Source organism: Lepidothrix coronata, unplaced genomic scaffold, assembly GCF_001604755.1.
Source record: "Lepidothrix coronata isolate B3197 unplaced genomic scaffold, Lepidothrix_coronata-1.0 Scaffold114, whole genome shotgun sequence".
NCBI classification, from domain to species: Eukaryota; Metazoa; Chordata; class Aves; order Passeriformes; family Pipridae; genus Lepidothrix; species Lepidothrix coronata.
The window spans coordinates 2098078-2119277 of NW_016690294.1; the positions used below are offsets into that span (position 1 = coordinate 2098078).

Consider the following 21200-nt stretch of genomic DNA (forward strand, 5'->3'; position numbering starts at 1 on the left):
TTATAATAAACATGACTGCCTTCAGGTAAAAATGTGTTCAGTGAACTACATCTCCCATAATGCAGAATAGCTATGCTTCAGAGACTGCAAAGGAGCTGAAGATAGTTGGAGCCTAATTTAGAATTTGAGTGGTGACAGAGAAATGAAGGGGTTTGGTATTAGAGATGTGCAAATATTGTTACGCAGGATGTGCTAAAGCAAAAATCATTGCTATGCATAAAATTAAAATTCCTTCGACTTATTACAGAGATTAATGTTGTCTCAGTGAGGTACGAGGAACCTGAAAGTCTGCTAATATGCAGAGTACCGAGACAGAGACTCGGAGGAGAGTGCAGAAATTAGACTTTTCACGTTTCAGTGTCTGCAATATTTGTAACTGTAGAAGATGATTCTGCCTAGTCTTTAATTGAGTAGGAGGATACTGGGAAAGGATGGGGAAGGGTTTTACAGTCCCTTATCAGAGCTGTCTTCGAGTCACAGTAACACATCACCAGTGCCATGCAGGACATACACATGTATGGCCTAGAGAAAGAGAAGTCCTTTCCCAATTTCACACCTTTTGTCAGTCTAGTTCACACCTGTAGTTACCAGTTTAATATAACACACATTTTGTCAACCAGTTGTCCACTCTCACCTATATGATTTTATCCATCCAAAGGAATCCAGTGTTTGATGGCAATCCCACAAAAGTTTCACAATATACAGTGTGTTATAAAAGTAATACCTAAGTACAGTCGAGTGGCATCTGATTTTTCATTTTGTTTTTTAGCAGAACTAATAAAATGGTTTCCTATAAACCTTTATACGGAATTACATTTAGGAAAAAAATTAGAAATTATTTTTAGCTATGAATACTGATTTTGCTAGATGCACAGCTTAACTATTCTTAGGTATTCTTTGCTGACTCTTTAAAAAACTCTTTATATCTAAATCAATACTTAAAGTTCTAAATTTGTCAGCAGGAGATACTGCATAGACATTAGGATCTTCAAAACTAGCATTTTTCTGCAATGTGTGTGTGGTATTTTTAAGTGGATGTTTTGGGGGCACAAACTAGGAGGAGGTTTGATATCGTGTTATCACTATTAAAGTGCTGTCATTTTAGCAGTGTGCACTAGATTTAGTTAAAGAAGCTAGCTGTGTGTGATTGAAACATGCAGTACAAATCTGCCTTACAGACAGCAGTGTGAGAAAACCAAATGAAGAGTGGGGGGGAAGATTGTCATCTGGCATATTGCAATCTGGCCAAGAGACTTTCTCTGCATTGTCCTTTTCTGACACTTTTTTTTTTTTTTCCTCCTCTGGTCTGCTTAGTTTTGGATGTTGCAGTGCTCATTACTGAGGGCCAGGTGCAGGACTTGAAATTTCCTCAGGGCAGTAAAGGAGGCAACTCGATTCAGCTCTCGGCGAGCACCGTGAAGCAGAACAGCAGGAACGGTGAGTCCTGGGCACGGAGCACTGAAACCCCATTAACTTCTGCACGGCCTGCTTACCTCCCCTGGTTAAAATATCCAAACAAAGCACAACAAAACCGCTCTGTGGCGTTTTCTCAAAGACCGGGAGCGCCTGGTCGTTGTTCTTCAAATCCACGGCCTAAAAATGCCTCTCTGTTTACCGGTGCTTGATCGGCGGCTCACTGGAGCACAGGTTGCTGCCTCTCTGTAGGACTCCGTGGCACGATGATGGGATTCCTTGTCTTTTGTAGGATCAGCAAAGCTGGTTTTCATCATCTACAAAAGCCTGGGCCGTTTCCTCAGCACCGAGAACGCCACCATAAAGCTGGGCAGCGACTTGGCCGGGCGGAACAGCACCATCGCCGTCAACTCGCACGTCATCGCCGCCTCCATCAACAAGGAGTCGAGCCGGGTGTACCTCACCGACCCCGTGCACTTCACACTGGAGCACATCGACGTGAGTCACGCTAATGAGTTAATGGGGAGGTCAGAAAAGCAGCAAGGGAGAAAAGCGATGCGGGAAAAACAACCCTTTTTTTTTTCCATTTGAATTTTAAATGTTGGACTGGGTCGGAGACGCAAGTCGAGTTAAGTCTATGAACATAAAATTAAATGAGCCTGGTTCAGTGATTATTAGAACTTAAGTGTATTCTTAATGAAAACTAATTCAGTAATCAGCATGAAAATGTAAATGACTAATTTGTTTCTCACTGAAAATTAACTCTTACCTTAGTAGCAGGGTTGAAAATAACTGTTAAGATTCTTGATAGCCTGATGTAACAATTTTTATTGACACTTTTGACTTTCAACATTACTTTTGGACCACGTTATGGATGCCTATTCAAATTCTTGAAATTGCATTTATTCAGTGAAGAATAAAGTACGATATCTTGGTTTGTTATACTTTAAATTTACGTTTATTTTCTTCATGGCATTTTATTTGATGTGTTTCTTTGCTCATAACTTTGGCCCTTTCTGTTTTCGTGTCTCACATGGGGAAAGTAAATAATCACTACTGTGATGGAGAAGATATGGTTGGATTTTCCTCTCAATTTGCCTCCTTTTATAAATCTGTTCTGATTGTTTTTCATCAAAATAGATAGGCATTGAGGAGTGAACTTTTTCCTGATATCTGTTCACATGACTTCGGCCTGACCAAAGGTGACAATCAAAAGAAAAAGACCCTGTTTTCGAATTGTCAATTGCAGGAGAAATATCTTCAGAATAAATTCACAGTCCTAATTTTCCAGAAAGCAAGAATGACTATAATGTACCATCCATGCATAAAATCGTAAGATGGAAATTGTAATTGTTTAAAATTGAGTCTACAGTAATTGAGACTACACTTTAGAGTGCTTTGGACTATAAAGTCCCTTTTAAACTGGATGTCTTCCTTGTGCAACACAGTCCACAATTTTGCTGATGAAAAACTTTATTGTCCGAAACATGCAAAGTTTAATCTAAATTACCCTTTACACGTATTAAACGATTGTTATTGCCATCTTAGTGTGTAAAATCCTCATTTCGTGTTATCCTTTTATCTCCCAGCCTGACAATTATTTCAATGCAAATTGCTCCTTCTGGAACTACTCAGAGAGGACTATGATGGGGTACTGGTCAACACAAGGCTGCAAACTGGTTGACACAAATAAAACTCACACGACGTGTGCTTGCAGTCACCTGACCAACTTTGCAATTCTTATGGCTCGTCGGGAGATTGTGGTAGGTAATGATGTTTCCAGCCACAGGCAGGGAACAAACTTAAAAGATTTAGCTTTAAATTGTCAGCAAGATCCAAAATAGCTGAAGTTTCTTTAGTATTTATAGCTCCTATCCACTCTTTCCAAAGCACTTTGCTTTCTGTAGCACTTTTCTTCCTCATCTGTGAAGTTACAAGTAAAATAACAGCAAGAGAATGAAAGGAAGGAGAAGAGTTTTCTACAAGTCATATTTTAAAGTTACTGACCAACCCCTACAACCATTTTAAAGACCTCCCCCAGTCCAGATGGAAAGTGTCTGTAGAGACAGCTGTGCAGGCTGTTCCCTGGAAGCACAAGTGCCAGCTCTCCTTGGAGAGGAAGGTCAAGGAGCTTCCACGCTGCTTGTTTAGGTGCCTGTTCATACTCAGAAATGTTGTTGTCTATATAAAGCAGTTACTGGATGTCAGGGGCCCAGAGCCTGCAATGTTTGTGGGGATATGGGACTTCTCATACAGCCACAGCATTGGAAAAGGCTGGTGCAAAGACAACCACGGGGACAGAAGTGATTCTGTCGTAGCTGAAGCAAGGAACCTTCTTTAGCTGGATGTGAGATTGAAGCCAGAATTACACCTGTAGCATATTCTGCCTTTTATCCTGATCAGTGTGGTTTTGTACATTGCTTTCTTCTCTGCTGTGGAGTTGCAGTCTGTAGGAAAGAACATGTACTCTTACAGTAGATCCCAGGGAAAGCTCTCCCTTCTCTTTGCATCAGAGCCGAGTGACTCTTTAAAAATGTGGTGTCTGCTGTATTTCTGACCAGTTTACAGGGAGACATAGGAAAAGTAAAAATGCTATCTGATTTGGATAAAATAGTCACATTTTTCTCTCAGACCTGCTCCTTTTCTACTTGGCCTAATCCTGTTTTTCTGGGAAGCTGACCTGAGACTGAGATGTTACTGAGTACATTTTGCCCATCTCATGTAATAAACAAGTGACTTTTCTGGATGCTACCTGTGAAAATAGGTTTTTGTTTATACTCATGAAGAGTCATATTAATTTTCTCCATTCTTGGTTATTTCTAGTACAAAGATGGAGTGCACGAATTGCTCCTCACTGTCATCACCTGGGTGGGAATTGTCATCTCTCTTGTTTGCCTGGCCATCTGCATCTTCACATTCTGTTTTTTCCGTGGCCTGCAAAGCGATCGTAACACTATTCACAAGAACCTTTGTATCAACCTATTCATTGCTGAGTTCATTTTCCTAATAGGCATCGATAAGACAGAGTACAAGGTAAGTTCTCTCTGTGTGTACTGATCTTGTTCTCTGAAATGACTGTTTGAAATGGATTTGAATTAAAACATGACAACACTGACAAGTTTTCAGTGTTCTGACACAGCAAGGCTGAAATAAAAGCTCAGTGTGAAAATAAGACAGACGTACTCATAAACAGTATTTACATCCATCCAAAATATGCTTTTCCTTTTCACTTGAGAAACTCTGACTGTTAATGAAGCAGGTAGTTAGACTTTTGAAAAAGGAGATGAAATTAAATGTTGACGTATTAGGAACACATATGTTTTCTCTATTAATATGTCTTAACAGCTATTGACTATTTTTTATGTATATATATTAGCACAGAGCCTTTTGTGTATATTTACAGATGTTTTACACTGCACACTCATGCAGGTATTCTGGCAGTATTGGTGAAAATATTTCTGAAGCGATACATTGGGTTGAAGTTTAATAATTCAGTATAATTTCATCCAGAATTTGGCCAATGGGGAGAGAATTCAGATTGATTTCTGTTACAACAGTAGAAATTTCCAAATTACAGCAGATAAAAATCTGTGGGCAGCCACTTCATAATTTTAAATAAGCAATATCACATTATGCATCTAGAACCGACTGCTCATGTCAACTGCAAGTCCTAAAACCATATCAGTTTCAAAATCAAAGAGTTGCTTATAAAATTGGAAAGTCCACTGTATAATTGATGACTGGTGGGTGAGGGTGCAATTTCCTTGTTTCCATTCGCACTGTTCAGCCAATTTTCTCTCTGTAGCTCCTGAACACACAGTAGTATTTTCAAATGTCCAACCTATGTTTTCAGGTAGGGAAATTGCTCCTGAGTTTGTGAAAGATTTCTTATAGAAGCATATGCAGTTCTATTGCACACTTTTTAATTGGAGGGGCAATGATGTGGAGGTTTTGTGGTTTATATTCCCATCTCTCTCTTTCTTTGCAGATTGCATGTCCGATATTTGCAGGTCTCTTACACTTTTTCTTCCTGGCAGCCTTTGCCTGGATGTGTCTAGAAGGAGTGCAGCTTTATCTAATGTTAGTAGAAGTATTTGAAAGTGAATATTCTAGAAAGAAGTACTATTATGTTGCTGGCTACCTCTTCCCTGCTACAGTAGTTGGTGTCTCAGCAGCTATTGACTACAAGAGCTACGGAACAGAGAAAGCGTAAGTAATTGCAAGTGACCTGAGTGTTTTTCAAGTGAATAAGTTTTTAAAGCCTATTAGCTGTCAGAGGGACCCTGACAGACTAAAATACCATCTGAAAGCTTTATTGGTAAGAGAATGGCGATGCTGTGCACAAATTACAATCAAGTCTTTTGTAATTCTCGAGGTTCAGGGGATTTGTACTCTGGAGAGACCGATTCTAAATTATGGTCTTTCTTTTAACACAAAAGATTGACCTGAAACAAATTGAAAAAGTAAATAACTTTTTGTCCTCAAATGTATATTAAGTAAAATTTCTCAAAGTATCTGACAAGCCTAACCACCCAGTTTTAAGCTAATGCTTCATTAGATGTCTTTGTTCAGCTGCCCCTCTAGCTAGCTCTCATCCTGAATGATGACAGTACAATATTCCAACCCATGTGTTTTATTTTGATAATATTTTATCAGGCGAGTAGAGTGGGATTAAAATTTAGCCACTGCCTTTTATTTACAAAAACACAGATATATATAGGAAGTGACAGAAGGTAGACAGAAAACATTTCTGAGGATCTGAGTTGCTGGAGGCATGAATTTGCCTTTCAGGAGTGTTTATTTTGTCCTTTGATAAAATTAGTTGCAGAATGGGAAGATACTGTTGACTACAAGAAAGCTGCTTGATTTTGCTACTGATGAAAGACAAATAAGAGCAATTCAGCAGGGAACTGGGCTGTATGAAAAATGAATTGCTAAGTGAAGTTGGCCCTAATAGGTTTACACGTCATTTAGTCTGGTATCTTATGTATTCCTTCTCTACTGTTCAACTCCCAGATGGGGCATTTTATTTATACCATATTGTTTCTCAGCAAAACGTGGCATCTGAACGTTTTCTGTCTCATATTCCTCGGGAGTGAGCACTTCACATGTGATATAAAGTTAAAAGCAGATTTTGAAGGTTACATGGGAAGCCTGTAAAAAATCCTTACTGATGTTGGTTCGTTAGTCCATGATAGCACCTGTCACCAAAACTGACTGCAAGGAGAGAGCTCCTTTTGGTTTTCTTTCTCCTTATACATTACCTGTTCCTGAGGATGTAGCTTCAGGTTCAGTAGTGTTGTTGTACAGGGCTCATCAGAAGAGTTTCAGGTTAGGAATTCTCCATGGATTAAGTGGTACTGTGCAATGTTTATCATTTTTTATTGGCAAAATGTTCAGTTAAGAAGTATTTTTGCACTTTGCATTTACTGGATGGAGGTGCTAATGCAGCTGTTCACTTTTCATTCTTTTTTTCCATCATAGTTGCTGGCTCCATGTAGATAACTATTTTATCTGGAGTTTCATTGGACCTGTTACCTTTATTATTCTGGTAAGAACTTTGTTTCTTCCTTTCCTTTTAGGTTGCCTCACAGCCAAGTTAATACTATCCTTATTCACAAGACATTTCATGAAAATGCTTATAAACAATTTGTAATGTGACCAATGGTTATATAAATATTTAGAAAGTTTTAAAGAGTGCTGACCAAATGATTAATTGTCAAAGCTGTGGTGGCACTTCAGCACAGCCATTTTTTTCCTAATGGCTGGAATTCTGAAGGTCGTATTGACATGTGTAGTCATATGAAAAATGAATGAAGTACTAAACACAGCGTTTTTAAAAAGGAACCATTGTTATTGCTTTCAATTGAGTCAGTTCTGTACACATTCCAGAATTTAACTGCTGATTAACCAGCATAATTACCTCAAAAGGGTATTCTAACACACTGGATAATTAAATAAATCTTATATTCCACTTCCTTGTTTTTCTCTGCTAGTTCTGTATCTTTAAAGCCTGCCTGTACTTGGGAAACATTGCAGAAGGCTGGTGCTGGGGACACAACCTATATACACAGAGAGCTTTTCCCATCATTGCTGATAGTTTGGAAGGATGAATTAATTTGTTTTCATGCCCTTGAAAGTTCAAATAGATGCTTGTTTTCCTGCCCTTACACAGTAGGAGAGTTGTGAAATGTTGACAGAATTTCAGTTCCCTTGAATTTCCAAATTCAGAAATTGTATTTTGTCATTATTTTGTAATTGTATTTTGTTTCTCAGCTGAAGCAGAATCATCAGGCATAGTTACGAAATTTTTGACTTTTATAGATCATGTGCCAGACGTACTGTTCTGTTTCAGCACTTTTTGTACTTTTTAGTCTATGTTACTTCTCATGTGAAAAGAAACTAATACTTTGATTGTGGAAATTTCTGTTAAAAAATATGCCTGGCCAGTGTTTTGTAGGTACTTTATTCCTTCCTGGTATCTTCATTATATTGAAATAAGCTTATGTATACTTAGGTTGGATTCGCTCTCTGTTTATATCAAAAACTGTTTCAATCCTTGAGCAGTCACTTAGGAAAAGAGAGTTGTGCAAATTAGAAGTTGTTAAGAGTTCATTGGCATATTTTCAAATACATGGGCGTAGATGCCAAAACTTATGTGTGTATGAGTTGAATTAGAAAAATTACAGGGTTTGTAAGATTTAAGTATAGACCATAATAATTGTACAGAATTTATTCTAAATACATTCAAATTAAATCATGTCTCAGAATGATGGGGATTCTTCTTTTAATTAAACCTACAATTGCAATTGAAAGATAGACTTAGTATTTTCAGTATGATAGAGGATATTTTTCAACCTGAAGTTGTTTCTTGCAGGTGTTGTAATTATTACTAGAAAATTGTTCTGTTTCATGCCAGTTCAGTCACCTCAAGTCTGATGGTGTGGTGATAATTTTGCTTTTCGTGTCTCGCTCCTTATGTTATTGGTACTGGGAGTATTTTGCTAAGTCACCTCTATTTTTCTCCCTTGCTCTACAATAACATTTCACATGGGAAGCTTTGGGCTTTGCTGACGGCTTTTTCACTTCCTCATAACCAGGTCAGAGTGAGAATAGAGGTGAAGGACATTTAATCATATTGACCATGTACAGACATAGTTCACTATTATTTACTGGCCATGACATTATTATCCTCCAGCAAATCATTTGGACTGAGACGCAAAAGGCCTTTGGGAGCAGTATTCCCAACTTCAAAAATATGAAACAGCAGGTAGCAATCACAGCACAGTTCCTGGGAGTAATTCTTCTCTGGCAATTGCTTTGCCCTCTAATCGTCCCAACTGAGAAAGCAAGAGAGACCAGAGGAGGAAGTGTGAGAAGTGTAATGGCTGAAAAATAATATGTCATGTGCACTGTAACTGAAGAGCTATATTTGTAGTGTAGCTTACCGAGGGTCAGTAGCATGGGAGAATTTCACCTTGGTAAGCTTTTTAACATGTTGCTCAAATCACTTTTACGTTTCTCAGTTTAATAGTACTGTCAATGCACAGCAACTCTTTTTTGACAGTATTGCTTTCTACTTCAGTTTACAGTTTTTTTCTCTGAGTTTATAAGAATTTGTACTTGTGTGTGTGTGTGTACATTTTTGCACTAAATGAGGATGGGAAATATGAGTGGGGAGTATGAAGTTCCTCAGTACGCCTTGTGAAGAACTTTCAACTTCCCTGTTTCCATAGCCTGTCATGCCTTTGGGCACCAGGGTTATTATATCGATGAGAAAAGAGCATGTAAGTAATGAGCGGTGGGAAACCATTAGTATGCCTGAAATGATTTAATGAAAGCTTGGATCATGATACGTCAGGAGCTGTTCTTATCATTTGGACAGCTCCATCTGCATCTTCAATAATTAATTCAGTTCAGTAAGAGTTCAGTGTGCACACTCACTTAGAAGCCTTCAGAGAGCCCCTCTCTCGCCGCCCGCCCCAGAGAGAAACAGGCTGAGAGCAGAGAGCTGGAGATGCAGGAGCAGCTTTAGAGCTGCATTTGCCAGGTAACAAAAGCTCCGGGGAGTTCAGAAAGGGTCAGAACATGTGCAGTTCAGCTGGGTCACTGCAGAGTGCCGTTCCTGCTCTCCTGTCTCATCGGATCCGTGTCAGCACCGCGGGCTCTGCGCGAGGAATTTTAAGCCTCCGAGCTCGGGCGGACGTGATTCCATTGAGCAGGTTCATGGCTAGAAAACAAACAGTGCACCTCTGGCAGCTCTGGGCAGGAGAGCCTGAGTGTTTTCACTGCTGTGTAGATCCAGATTCATTCATATCCAGGGAATGGGTGATGTTGGTTTGACTTTAATTTAGGCACAACCGGTGCAGTTTGCTTCTCACAGCATATTAGTCTACCAGTGGTTGTGTAGGCAAAGATCACATTTCATTAACATAGGAAATATGAAATGTTTTCACTCAGGTTGAAGTATTACTCATCAAAGTCAGGGATGTACAGGTGCACACATAACCTGGCTCCACACGTGAAAATGGACTGTGTCTGGAACCTTATTTTTATAAATAATGAATGTTTATCTTTCTGTAGTAGACACTTGATAAATGGTATTTATGTATAACACATAGGGGGAAATTTATCATAATTATTGCAAAATCTAGCTTTATTTCAGGACTAATTCATTGTACCTGCAACTAATTCCAATCCATTAGTCTGCTGTGCAGGTTATTACATTCACTTTTTTAAAAAAGGTAATTTGACTTGAAGACACTCTCTCTCTCAAAATTTACATGGGTTTCAGAGGCCAGAAAAGACAAATTTCCTACTTATACCATCTTTCATGACCAGTACCTTCTGATTTCCAAATGAGGAATGGTCACATGTGTGTTGGCTGTGAAAGCAGCAGGATCTTCCAGGTATATCAGAAGATGCTCTAATTCTTTATGTAATTTTTTTTTATTTTACACACAATTCTAAAATCAGGGTATAGATTAAGGTAGCTCTCTATGTAATCCAGTATCCCATCTCTTCCAGTTGGTATGTTTTAGAAATTAGGGCAAAATCAAGCATAATGTTTTAAGAGGTTTCACATTATAGCTCCACCTACTGTAACTGTGTGTTCTGTCAGTCGTTGTTATCACAGCAGAACCTTCAAATCCAAACCTGATGCCTGACCAGACTTTTAACTTCTTATTTTTAGCCTTTGAAAGAGTGTTAGGGTGATTTTCAGTCTGATTTTCAGAAGTGAAGCATGAAAGAGATTTTACAGACCTTATTAAGGGCATAATTTTATGACTGAGATGTATACACTGTGCCTCTGTGTGTGTGTTTGCACAGGGTATTTATATTTTTTATTACCATTGAAGAAGAGGGGTACTTTTCAGTTGCAGATTTTGGCTCATCTGGAGCTCAGACCAGGTTGCTCAGAGCTGAAAAAGCTTTCCTTGTACAAAGTTGGTACAAATGAATACAAAAGTCCTAACTGTGTTTTCCTCTCCCCCTACATATTTCTCAGCCAGAAAAGTAATTCAGCTATTCCTTCTAAAAGCAATTATTTTCCAGCAAGTTCCCTTCCCTCACTGTTTAGTGTCTTTTGTCAAAAAAAAAAAAAAAAAAAAAGTGGCAGGATGCCCAAAAGTCTTTAACTCATGAGTTCCTCCAAAACAATCAATTCCTAGATGAAAAGCAGTAAAGGGAGCCAAAAAGCCAATCTATAGAAAGGTTTTGTTACAGTATCTGTAAGCAGGCAAAATAGGGTTTTTATAATGATATAATGTGTACCAGAGATGCCAGCATGTTTGAACAAGTGGCAGACCATGGTCTTTTGGCTGCTGAAACTGAAAACTATGCAACATTTCCCAGTGATGGAGAAACAAGTATCATATGCTCTGTTGTCATAGTTACTTTGTGTTTAAAGTACAGGATTTTTCCTTTTTACTTGGAAGGACTTTTTCAGCTACTGTGATACAGCGTTATTATTTCTGTGGGCTGCTTTTGCGGGTCTGTACCCGAAATAGAATTAAAGTGTCTCTTAAGAAGCTGCTGTGTACAGTTATTCCCTGGTGCAGCAAGGACACACAGACGGAGCTGACAGACCTGTTCAGTGCACTGGAGCTCGGCTCAGGCTCTGGGGTGAGACCATGTCTGCACTGAAGGAACCTCAGCATGTGAATACAAGCTTTTGTTTTTCATATGTCAAACCAGCACTTCAGTTGTAGAGAGAATCAGAGGATCAAACCCTCTCGTTTCATAAGGCAGTCATTTACGGGCTAAGCCATATCTATGAGTTTTTGATCCAAGAATGATGTTGCTAGTACAGTACAGGATACTCCAGGGGAGCTCCTTAGGCAAGGATTAGCTTCCAGCTGTGCTGTAAATACTGTTCTGAACTGGATTGTGCACTCAGAGATGCACAGGTCACAGCCAAAGTTGATTTACATGTTAGGATTGGGATGGGGCATGTGTCTTAGCTCTTAATCTGTTTGTTTTCACAAAAAGCAAATTGAAGTTGCATTCTTTTAAGCAGGATGGAGAAGTTCATGTTATGTCAGCTACCAGATGTACAAGAAACTTTTTCAAATCCAGGAGAATAATGTCTGCCTGCAAAGGGTCAGGCACAGAGCCCCTGTCCTGTGCAAAGACCAGGGAGAGAAGCAACTTATGTGCTAAGCCAGGGAACTTACACCACATAGTGGAAACCTAGATAAGAGGGAGAGATCACAGGATATAATGAAGTGGTGTTTCTCATCTGGGTAGACATTACCTATAAGAATCATAAAGGGAGATCAAGATCATGAATTATTGACACTTTTATTAGATTTTGCAGCAATGGAAATATGCTCAACCTGCACCATGTACATACATCTGCTTAAAGGTCAAGCACTTTCAGTCTGTTCTTGGAACACAAACTGAAATCAATCATCAAAGCTTATTTTTGTTATTTGTATCACATACGTTTTTTCTGTTAATCTCAAGACACAATTGTAAAAATATTTTACTTTCAATGAGGACTGATAAGGTCAAAAGCTGCCAGACTCTGTTCTGGTGTTGAGAACTGCCTAATAGTTCATGCTGTCCATCCTGATTTTGAGACAGCAGCAGGAGTGATAACTTGATTGTCCTTAACAGTAGGAATTGTTTCTGTAATACATATTCTTATTAACAGACTGATCAGAGCCTGCAAAATACTCCCTTTTCCAAGATTTTCCAGACCAGCTCTTTATTGAGTGACATTTCTGACCACTGAGGCCCAACCGTAGGAACACGTTGCAAAAATTGTGAGGATTTTGAATCTGTCTCAAACCAAAGATCAAACCAGACTTGGTGTGATCATTCTCCATCAGTAACCAGCTGCAGATACATATGGAAGATTATAAAAATAGGGTTATAATCTGTCTATGTGTTACAAGGATGTCCAAGCATATTCTCCCATCTTGTCTTAGCTTTTGGTTCAGCCATTACTTATTGTACTTACAGCTCTTGCTGGTTTCAAAGATACAATTTTGTTTGAACGGTCTGCATGAACAAACTAATTACTCAGATTAACTGGGTGCCGCTTTCCAGCCCATACTCTGCAGGCATCCTTGTATTTGGCTTGCTGTGCTCTTCACAGGCTCTGAAATCGATGGGAGAAAGGCACCTACTAACTTTGATATCTGGGATTCTGTTTCAAAATAGGAAAACTATAAAAAATTTCCTTCAGCATCTTCTCTGGTGTTATCTGTATGGACACAACAATAAGACACCAGTCCTTCAAGTGGCACACAGTCACTTTGACAGAATGCAGACTACAAAGGGAAAGAGGGCAGCAGGAGGGTGCAGCACCAGCACGTGTCTGTGGCACTGTTAAGATTGATGCATTCGCTACATCTTTGTTTTTCTTCTTCTCTTTCTTTTTCCTCAGTTACATTTAAGCTCTCTTCTGGAATTTGTGAGAACAAAAGGGAATAAAAAAACAAAGCGGGGGGGGGGAAAGCAGCAAAGGTGAAAAACGTTTCAAAAGCATGATGAGGTGCTAAAAAGACAAGTAGTATAGCACAGGAAAGGGGTAAGCACAGTCCTCAGAGGGAATCAGTGAGCTGGGGAAAGGGCCAGAGGTGACAGGCAAAGGTGGGCAGGGGCTGAGCACAACATGCTGCAAGGGGGAGCTGGACTGGGGATGGCAAGTGCTGGGCAGGAGCTCAGGATGGTATTTGGAATTTGGAAACTTAAGTGAAACAAGGACTTCTAACACTTCTTTCCCCCCTCGTATGTATTTGCAATCACCTTTTTTACAGACTATCTGATGTAGTTACCAACTTTCAGTACTTATTTGAAAATAAACTACAGGGTTTTTGTTTAGCCTGTAACATCATCATTATTCAACCTATTACTTGAAGTAGTTTAATTTCACTCTTATCTGTTTTGACAGCTGAATCTTATCTTCCTGGTGATCACATTGTGCAAAATGGTGAAGCACTCAAACACTTTGAAACCAGACTCTAGCAGGTTGGAAAACATTAAGTAAGTGCTTTGTGTTCAAGTATGAGAACTATGATTATTTTCTGATTGCTGAACTGATTGAAAGCTACTCTCCATTAGGAGCACATGCCATTGTCTCCCAGCAACTGCAGATGTCAATTAGAAGCAAACAGAGCCAATCCTGCTTTCGTCACATTGTTGCTGTAATGTCACAAACGCCGGTCAAAATTAGATAATTTCAGCCTGGAACTAGTGCCAAGAAACTGTTTCACGGAAATGCCACAGCACTGTAGTAATTTCATTTGCATTTAAAATGCAGTTCAAAAATGATGTTCCTGTTTGCATGGCTGATACGATTATATTAAGTTTGTTTTGTTAAATGACTTTTTGATTTAGGGATTCTGAGCAGTTTCTACTCGTAATCCTGTACTCCCAAGAGAATTGACTCTATTATTATTGTTAACTTGAAGATTATCTGCTGTTTTCATGCTAATTTAACAAATGTTTACTTTATCATGGTGCTGTACTGTAGTATCCCTTTTGCAGAGTAATACAAGTTTTATATAACTAACAAGGCTTTGGCAGCTCTCCCTCTTTTAGATAGCTTTTTACTGTATTCTCTGTAGCTTTACATTGTACTGAAGGTTTTTGTTACCAACACTGAAGGGATGGTGCAACTTTCTAACGCTGAGGGTTGGATGTGAAAGGGTCTTACAGATTGGCTTTGACTGTTGCAAATGGCCAAGGGAGGTTTGCAGTGAGGGACCCTTGGGAACTAGGATGTTCTAGATAGGTCAGTACCAGCTTCATTGCATGTTGCATGAGGAGAGAGAGAGCTAATCTTTAGCATCTCTCTCTTTTCTTCCTTTTCCTCTTTCTGTCTCCTCATCCACACCAGTAATTACCGTGTTTGTGATGGCTACTATAATACGGACTTACCTGGGTAAGATAGAACCCTACATTAACAAATTTCTGGCATGACTTTTAACTTTACAAACTCGGTCATATTGTGGATTTCCCTTAATTTTAATTAACTATTTTTGAGATATCTGATTTGCTAAAGACTTTTTAACTATTATATGCCTTTATAATTTTAAATTGCTTGCCTCTGCATTTTGAATTTCCTAATTTTGACTAATTTTTATAGACAATTAAAAATGCTCTTATTAATTTCTGTTTCAATTCTGTCTAATAATTTTGTTTCTCTTTTCTGCTTATAATGCTTTCTAGCTATGAAGATAATAAGCCATTTATCAAGTAAGATCATTAGTTAGATGTGGAATTCACTGACTAAATTCCCTTTCCCTTTCATTCTGTGCCGTTCGCTACAATTCCTTTTCCTTAACCTGCTCATGATGGAATCTTTTTTAGATTATTCTGTAAAGCAATCTCCATGTTTTTGTCACATTTCAGCAGGGGTTCTTCATGTGGAAGTTAGACCATCTAGCTTCGGTTTAGCTGAGTTTATCGGAGCATTAAAGATTTGGGCTCTAGGCTTTTAGTCTGCTGTTTAACCTTTGTGCATTTGTGTGACATTATTTGGTGTCATATGGCAGCACCACTGTTTAAAATCTATGGTGTGATTAGTGGCTAAGCCAGATTTATCAATCTCTTTTCTAAAAGCAGATAAGGCAGTGGAGTAGCTGGGGTTTGTGCTATACTTCTGCATTTCAAAATAGTTTTGACATCCTGTGCTGTTCTTGAGAAAGAAAAAGGTTATATCTACTCTTGCTGTTTTCACTGGAGACTAAGAATACTAAATGGAATTGTTCTTTCTTTGATAGATAAAAGGTTAAACCCAAGGAATTTTTACATTTGAATATGAAACTAGTAAAAGTCAACTGCAGGAACTGAAATGTTAATATTGGATTTGGCCATGTGCATTCTCCTAAGTAATGTTACTAAAATTAATTTTCTTTTACAGATCCTGGGTCCTGGGTGCATTTGCTCTCCTGTGTCTCCTTGGCCTAACATGGTCATTTGGCCTGCTGTTCATAAACGAGGGGACTGTTGTGATGACCTATCTCTTCACAGTATTTAATGCTTTCCAAGGAATGTTTATATTCATCTTTCATTGTGCCCTCCAAAAGAAAGTAAGTTACCAGAACCACAGATGTGTGTTCCCTAATTCCTTAGGAAGGCCACATATAATTCTTAAAAAAATAGAGAAAAAAAATAGCAAAGTCAAGAACTGTAGTATTTTGAAGTAATTTGGGGAGGGGACTGGGATTCCAAAGCAGTTCTTGCTGTATGTGGGAGTCGTGTAGCTGCTCTGTGCCCCAGGCAGGTTTAACAGGGGTGCACCATTTCCAACCTGGGCTTGAAATGTTTTGAGGCTTTGTGAAGAAAATTGCTATAGAAAATGTCCTGTTTAACACTGGTGATATGGTATCTATTAGTCTGGACTTAGAGCCAAAAGTCTTTTATGCCCATGTGAAACAAGTCCTGCCCCTGCTGCAGGGCTGCAGCCAAAGGACCAGTTCCAGTATGAGCCTGGAAACCTCTCCTTTCCTCAGATTAAGGCAGAGGACCTCTCCTGAGATCCCACTAAGCTGCCACACAAAGCTCCAGGTGATAGGCAGGGTCTGTACTTGGTGTGCTCATTCATCACGAAATCAAGTGAGATGTAAAAATTAATTTTACTATGAACTTCAGCACACCTTAGAAAAAAGTGGTCATTAATGCTAAGCAGCTACTAACAGCAGTACTTTTCTAAAGATGGAAAAGATGCCAGCATGACTACTTTTTTTTCCAAGAGTTTGCCTCCCCCAGAAATCCCAATAGCTTTGTTCTCTTAACTGGAAAAACTGGAATCCCCTGGCAAGAGGGATGAGCTGAACTAGTTCTGCACCCCTTCAGCTGGTGGGAGCAGAAGGGTCCAGAATGAGCAGATCTGCTGGAAAGCTTGCAGGGGAGAGAGGAACAAGCAAGAGAGAAGGCAGGTGAAGGGTGCAGCTCTGTGGGATTCTTTTTGGGTTCCCTGCACCCCTTCTGTTCCCCAGGAGATAGAGACTGCTTCCAAGGGTGCCTCAGAGAGGCTTTAAGGAAGAGTGAATGAGAAAAGCTGACAGCCTGTGTTAGAAGGCAGGACAAGTGAAAGTAATGAGAGTTGAGAGGAAGGGTAAATGTTAAAAGTCCCACCCAAAAAAAGTAACATGTAATGCAGTACATCCTACATTTGGAAATACCTTATTTGCAATATTTAGATTTTAAATATTTTTACCAATTTTAGGCTGGAGACCTAGCAATTGTTAACTCCCATTATAATTAGCTCACCAGAGACATAATTAACAGATATTTATAAGATGGTTTGAGACCATTGGATAAAGCGTTGCTGTGGAAGTACAAAAAATACAAAAACCATATTCGTGCATGTTCTCAACTGTACCAGCTCTAAGAGTATCAGCATCTCTAAAGCTGGTGTAGACAATGGCATTCAGACATGTTTTAGCAAAGATCTGGTAGACAGAAAGCATTTTATCCAGATGAACATGGCACTCCTCTCATTTTGAGAGAACAAAAGCACACTTAGAGAGGAGATGGAGCCTAAGAAAAGAAGATAGGGAAGAAAATGCAAACATTCTCAAAATGCAAATAATGTCTAGATTAGGGTTTCGTATAATGTTTCCCTTTTTGTATTTGTGTTGGACTCAAAAATCAAAAACAGATTCCTTTTTTATTTCTTTTTACAGCTGTGCATTGTTTTTATATAAAGTGGAGTCAGCAGAAAGGAATATTAAAATACCAGTCAAGTGTGAAACAGCATAACCTAGAGCAATAAGATTTATACCTGAAAGAATGTTAAAGCTGCCATTTAAGATTTTCAAGTGTCGCTGCCTTTTGACTGGATGTTGTCCTACCCTCTGTCTGCATAGCTAATGTAGTCTTTTTATTCTGTTATTACTAGTTGGTCACTAAATTGAACAGAGAAATAGAATTGTGGAAGTGAAAACTATTATGTTTCCAGTTCTGACGAGATGATGGTGCTGTTGCTTCCATCAGTTTCCAACAAGCTATAATTTAGAAATAATGACAGTGGAATGCACACTCCTGACAGATAATGTACATTCACTGCAATAGAGGCATTAGGCAAAACCAGCCCTGGAGGGTGGTATTTCGGAAAAAATACAGTTTTGATTGCTATTGTCTCTACTGTGTAGTGGTTTGGAGCATTTAGTATCCATTAGTGTTCAGGAATGTATTTTTTTAGGTGTTACACCATAAATATAGACCTATGTTTTTTACACTACAGGGTTGAAAATTATAATTCTAAGTTGTTTCATTTCTGCTTTCGTTTTTTATGTGTCTTTTGTGCTGATATAGATGGGGTTGACTTAAAATATGTACCATATATTTTTATAAAAAGGTGAGTTATTGTGCCTAGCTTGAAGTTAAGGCACAAATTATTCAAATTTTCTTCAACCTTGTGCTTTATAGAAACATCACAGTATGCATTCCATGAGTAAAACTCCTGTAATGTTGAAAACAGCACATTACATATGTAAATCCACACAATTAACTTTTTTCATTTTCCCCTTTCCCCTTTTTGCATACACATAACTTTCTGTGTTATATATTCATAGGTCAGGCAGAATTTTCAGATTAGCTGAAATCCTACTTTTCACAGGAACTCATGAGTCTCATTGATGTAGAAGAGACACTTAAATTCCCACCTCTCTGATGGAAGAGTTATGAATTTAGACTTACACATCTATACAAATTTTATCCACTGTGTCCTTTCCCTGATGCTGTCACGCTGCCAAGATGTGCATGTGCTCTCCTGTTACCTGAAAACAGTAGTCAGTGTAGCAGTCACTGAATATGAGAGAATTAACTGCTCTGTAAATTAATCCTGATTACTTTTATGGCAATCATTAACACACATAACAAAGCTAAAGTTTCCAGTAGGTCACTGGAAACAGAAGGTGAATGAATGCAGGCCAAATATTGGAATCATTAATTAGTTTTGTTGCTCTCTCAGGAAAAAAAAAAAAAATCTACATAGGTATATTCAAATTTCCAGGCTCAACAAACTGAGTAATGGCAGTTGTATGTTCTGGTCCTGAAGTGGCAGCTGCTTCACTCCATCCTTTATGGCTCAGACTGTGACTCTGGGACACTGGAAGGTGCCTCCCCAGCAGAGCTGCTGCTCTGCCCCAAGTGGGGCACTGGGGAGCTCTGCTGGGTGCCAGAGCAGGGGTGGGCACGTGGAGTGAGCTGAGGGAGTTACACAGAGGGGGAAAATGCCTTTACAGCCATGGCAGGCTTGGCACTCTCGAGCACAAGGCAAAACATAAAGGGCAGTGCAAAGGCTGGTTACCTCAGCCCTCCTTGCCTGCTGGGATGGGAATACAGGCTGGAATCCTGTGCTTTCTGCACCAAAAGCTCATATAAAAAGGACTGTTTTCAGCCACCATTCAGTTCAGGTAAACTTAACTGTACTACTCTACAGTATGAAGATAAAATAAATATAATTCCATAACTAGCTCAGTAATGATTATTCAAGGACATCTAAATGAAGTGTGTCCATACCTTGGAAATAATTGTTTCAGAAGTCCTGGGTAGCTGATAGTACTGCCACTGAGTAGGGGAGAGTCGTGGTTTTGCCAGCAGTTTGACAGACGAGAATTATCTATCTGCTTGAAAGGCAGTTTCAGTGCCAGGTTCCTGTGTTTTTGCCAGCAGAGCTGTTTAACACCGATCCTTGTGCTGAGCAGTTTGGTTTTCTCCCCCAAAGGTGCGTAAGGAGTATGGGAAGTGCTTCCGACACTCCTACTGCTGTGGGGGGCTGCCCACGGAGAGCCCCCACAGCTCAGTGAAGGCATCAACCACCAGAACCAGCGCCCGCTACTCCTCTGGCACTCAGGTGACAAACACTTTGACAGCACCTTTTAATTACGTTTATTTATTAAAAGCCCACTGAGATGTGTTCCAGTCAGAAGGACTAATTGTCTTCTCATCATTATCATTATCATTATCATGGCAAATACTGCATAGCAGAATTATTTCTTTTTAAACATTTCCTTTTATTTTGGTCTAATACAAGCACCTTTTTTTTTTTTTCTTGTAATTAGGGTTTATAGGAAGGTTTATACCACCATGTTTCATCTAAATGAAGTTTAATAAATTAGAGTTTTAATAAAAAAAGAAGGCGTTTTCACTATGTGCTAGAAGAATGTGTTCCTTTAGGCCAAAAAAACCACAAATATTCTACATAATAGCACATGAGTAGGAAAAGATCTTTTCATAACTTACTATGTTTTTGTCTCACTGCTTTATGTTAACAGAGTCGTATAAGGAGGATGTGGAATGACACTGTGAGAAAACAATCTGAATCGTCTTTTATCTCAGGTGACATCAACAGCACTTCAACACTTAATCAAGGTCAGTCACTGGGAACATTTCGGTTTTAGAATCCTTAAATTTTATACAGATTTTATATCACTTAGCACAGAAGAATTGAAAAGAATGTTTTCCAAAAAAAAATAAAAAAAATCTGGAACAAATGTTCTCTAAAAGCAGAGTTTTAAAGTCATCCACCAGCACTTTTTAAAACAGTGTTCCCTCAACTGGCCCTGCTATAGAAGCTGAATTCCTCCATTCATGGGAATGTATTTAAATAAGTTTCATCAATAATTTAGCTTAAAAGCAAGATCATAATTTTAAATCTTTCCTAACCTTTATAGGTTAAATCTGAAACAGAAATATGAGTGCAGTAACATTTTAATGCGTATTTGACTGATTTTTAGGTGCAGAAATTTTCCCAGTGAAATCTAATTGATATCATTTCTATGCAAAAGATGTCTGTGAAGCATTTATCTTTTCTGTTTCAAAGAGCATCATATCTGTAACATGGGATAGAATCCAGATTTTTCAGGCACAGAGAAGTCAAACAGTCAAAACTTCTCAACTCAAACAGACTTTGAAATCTGTAACATCATTCTCTTGTCCAGGCAGAACACAGGGGTATTAACCCAGACAGATTGTCCCTTCCTCTCTGCCCTCCCTGCTGGGTTTCCTTAGGGCAGTTTGAGCAGCAGAGGAGAGAAGAGTGCTCTGTGCCAGGCAGGTTCAGAGCCTGTCCTCCACCCACGTCCCCACGTGAAGAGCCCTGGTCTCACTGCAACCCGCTCCTGCTCAGCTCACAAAGTTTCAGACAGAAAATTCAAGTTCATGATTTAATGGCAAGGGCATGTGCTTGACTCATGTTGGTTTTGAAAGTAAGAACTGTGGTATTTGCAGAGGCACAGGTGGCAGGGAGCACAGTTCCAGTTCTGCTCTTCGGCGTGTCGAGAAGAGCTGTGTCTCACTGCTCCCCTTCCCCATATGGGTCT

General features: G+C 39.1%; 1 protein-coding gene across 17 annotated transcripts in view; it reads left to right on the plus strand.

Annotated features, from left to right (window-relative positions):
- Positions 1 to 21200, plus strand: part of ADGRL2 (adhesion G protein-coupled receptor L2) — a 376238-nt gene that overhangs the window by 347759 nt on the left and 7279 nt on the right. For 8 of the 17 annotated variants that reach the window (XM_017824915.1, XM_017824917.1, XM_017824916.1 and 5 more), the window contains 10 exons: positions 1315 to 1437; positions 1706 to 1911; positions 3003 to 3176; positions 4237 to 4446; positions 5402 to 5622; positions 6898 to 6964; positions 13817 to 13908; positions 15791 to 15959; positions 19604 to 19732; positions 20154 to 20250. In XM_017824915.1, the coding sequence (XP_017680404.1) occupies positions 1315 to 1437; positions 1706 to 1911; positions 3003 to 3176; positions 4237 to 4446; positions 5402 to 5622; positions 6898 to 6964; positions 13817 to 13908; positions 15791 to 15959; positions 19604 to 19732; positions 20154 to 20250 (1488 nt within the window). Of the gene's footprint in view, positions 1 to 1314; positions 1438 to 1705; positions 1912 to 3002; positions 3177 to 4236; positions 4447 to 5401; positions 5623 to 6897; positions 6965 to 13816; positions 13909 to 14764; positions 14810 to 15790; positions 15960 to 19603; positions 19733 to 20153; positions 20251 to 21200 lie in introns of all 17 variants that reach the window. The other 9 variants (XM_017824910.1, XM_017824914.1, XM_017824912.1 and 6 more) reach the window with 2 other exon arrangements.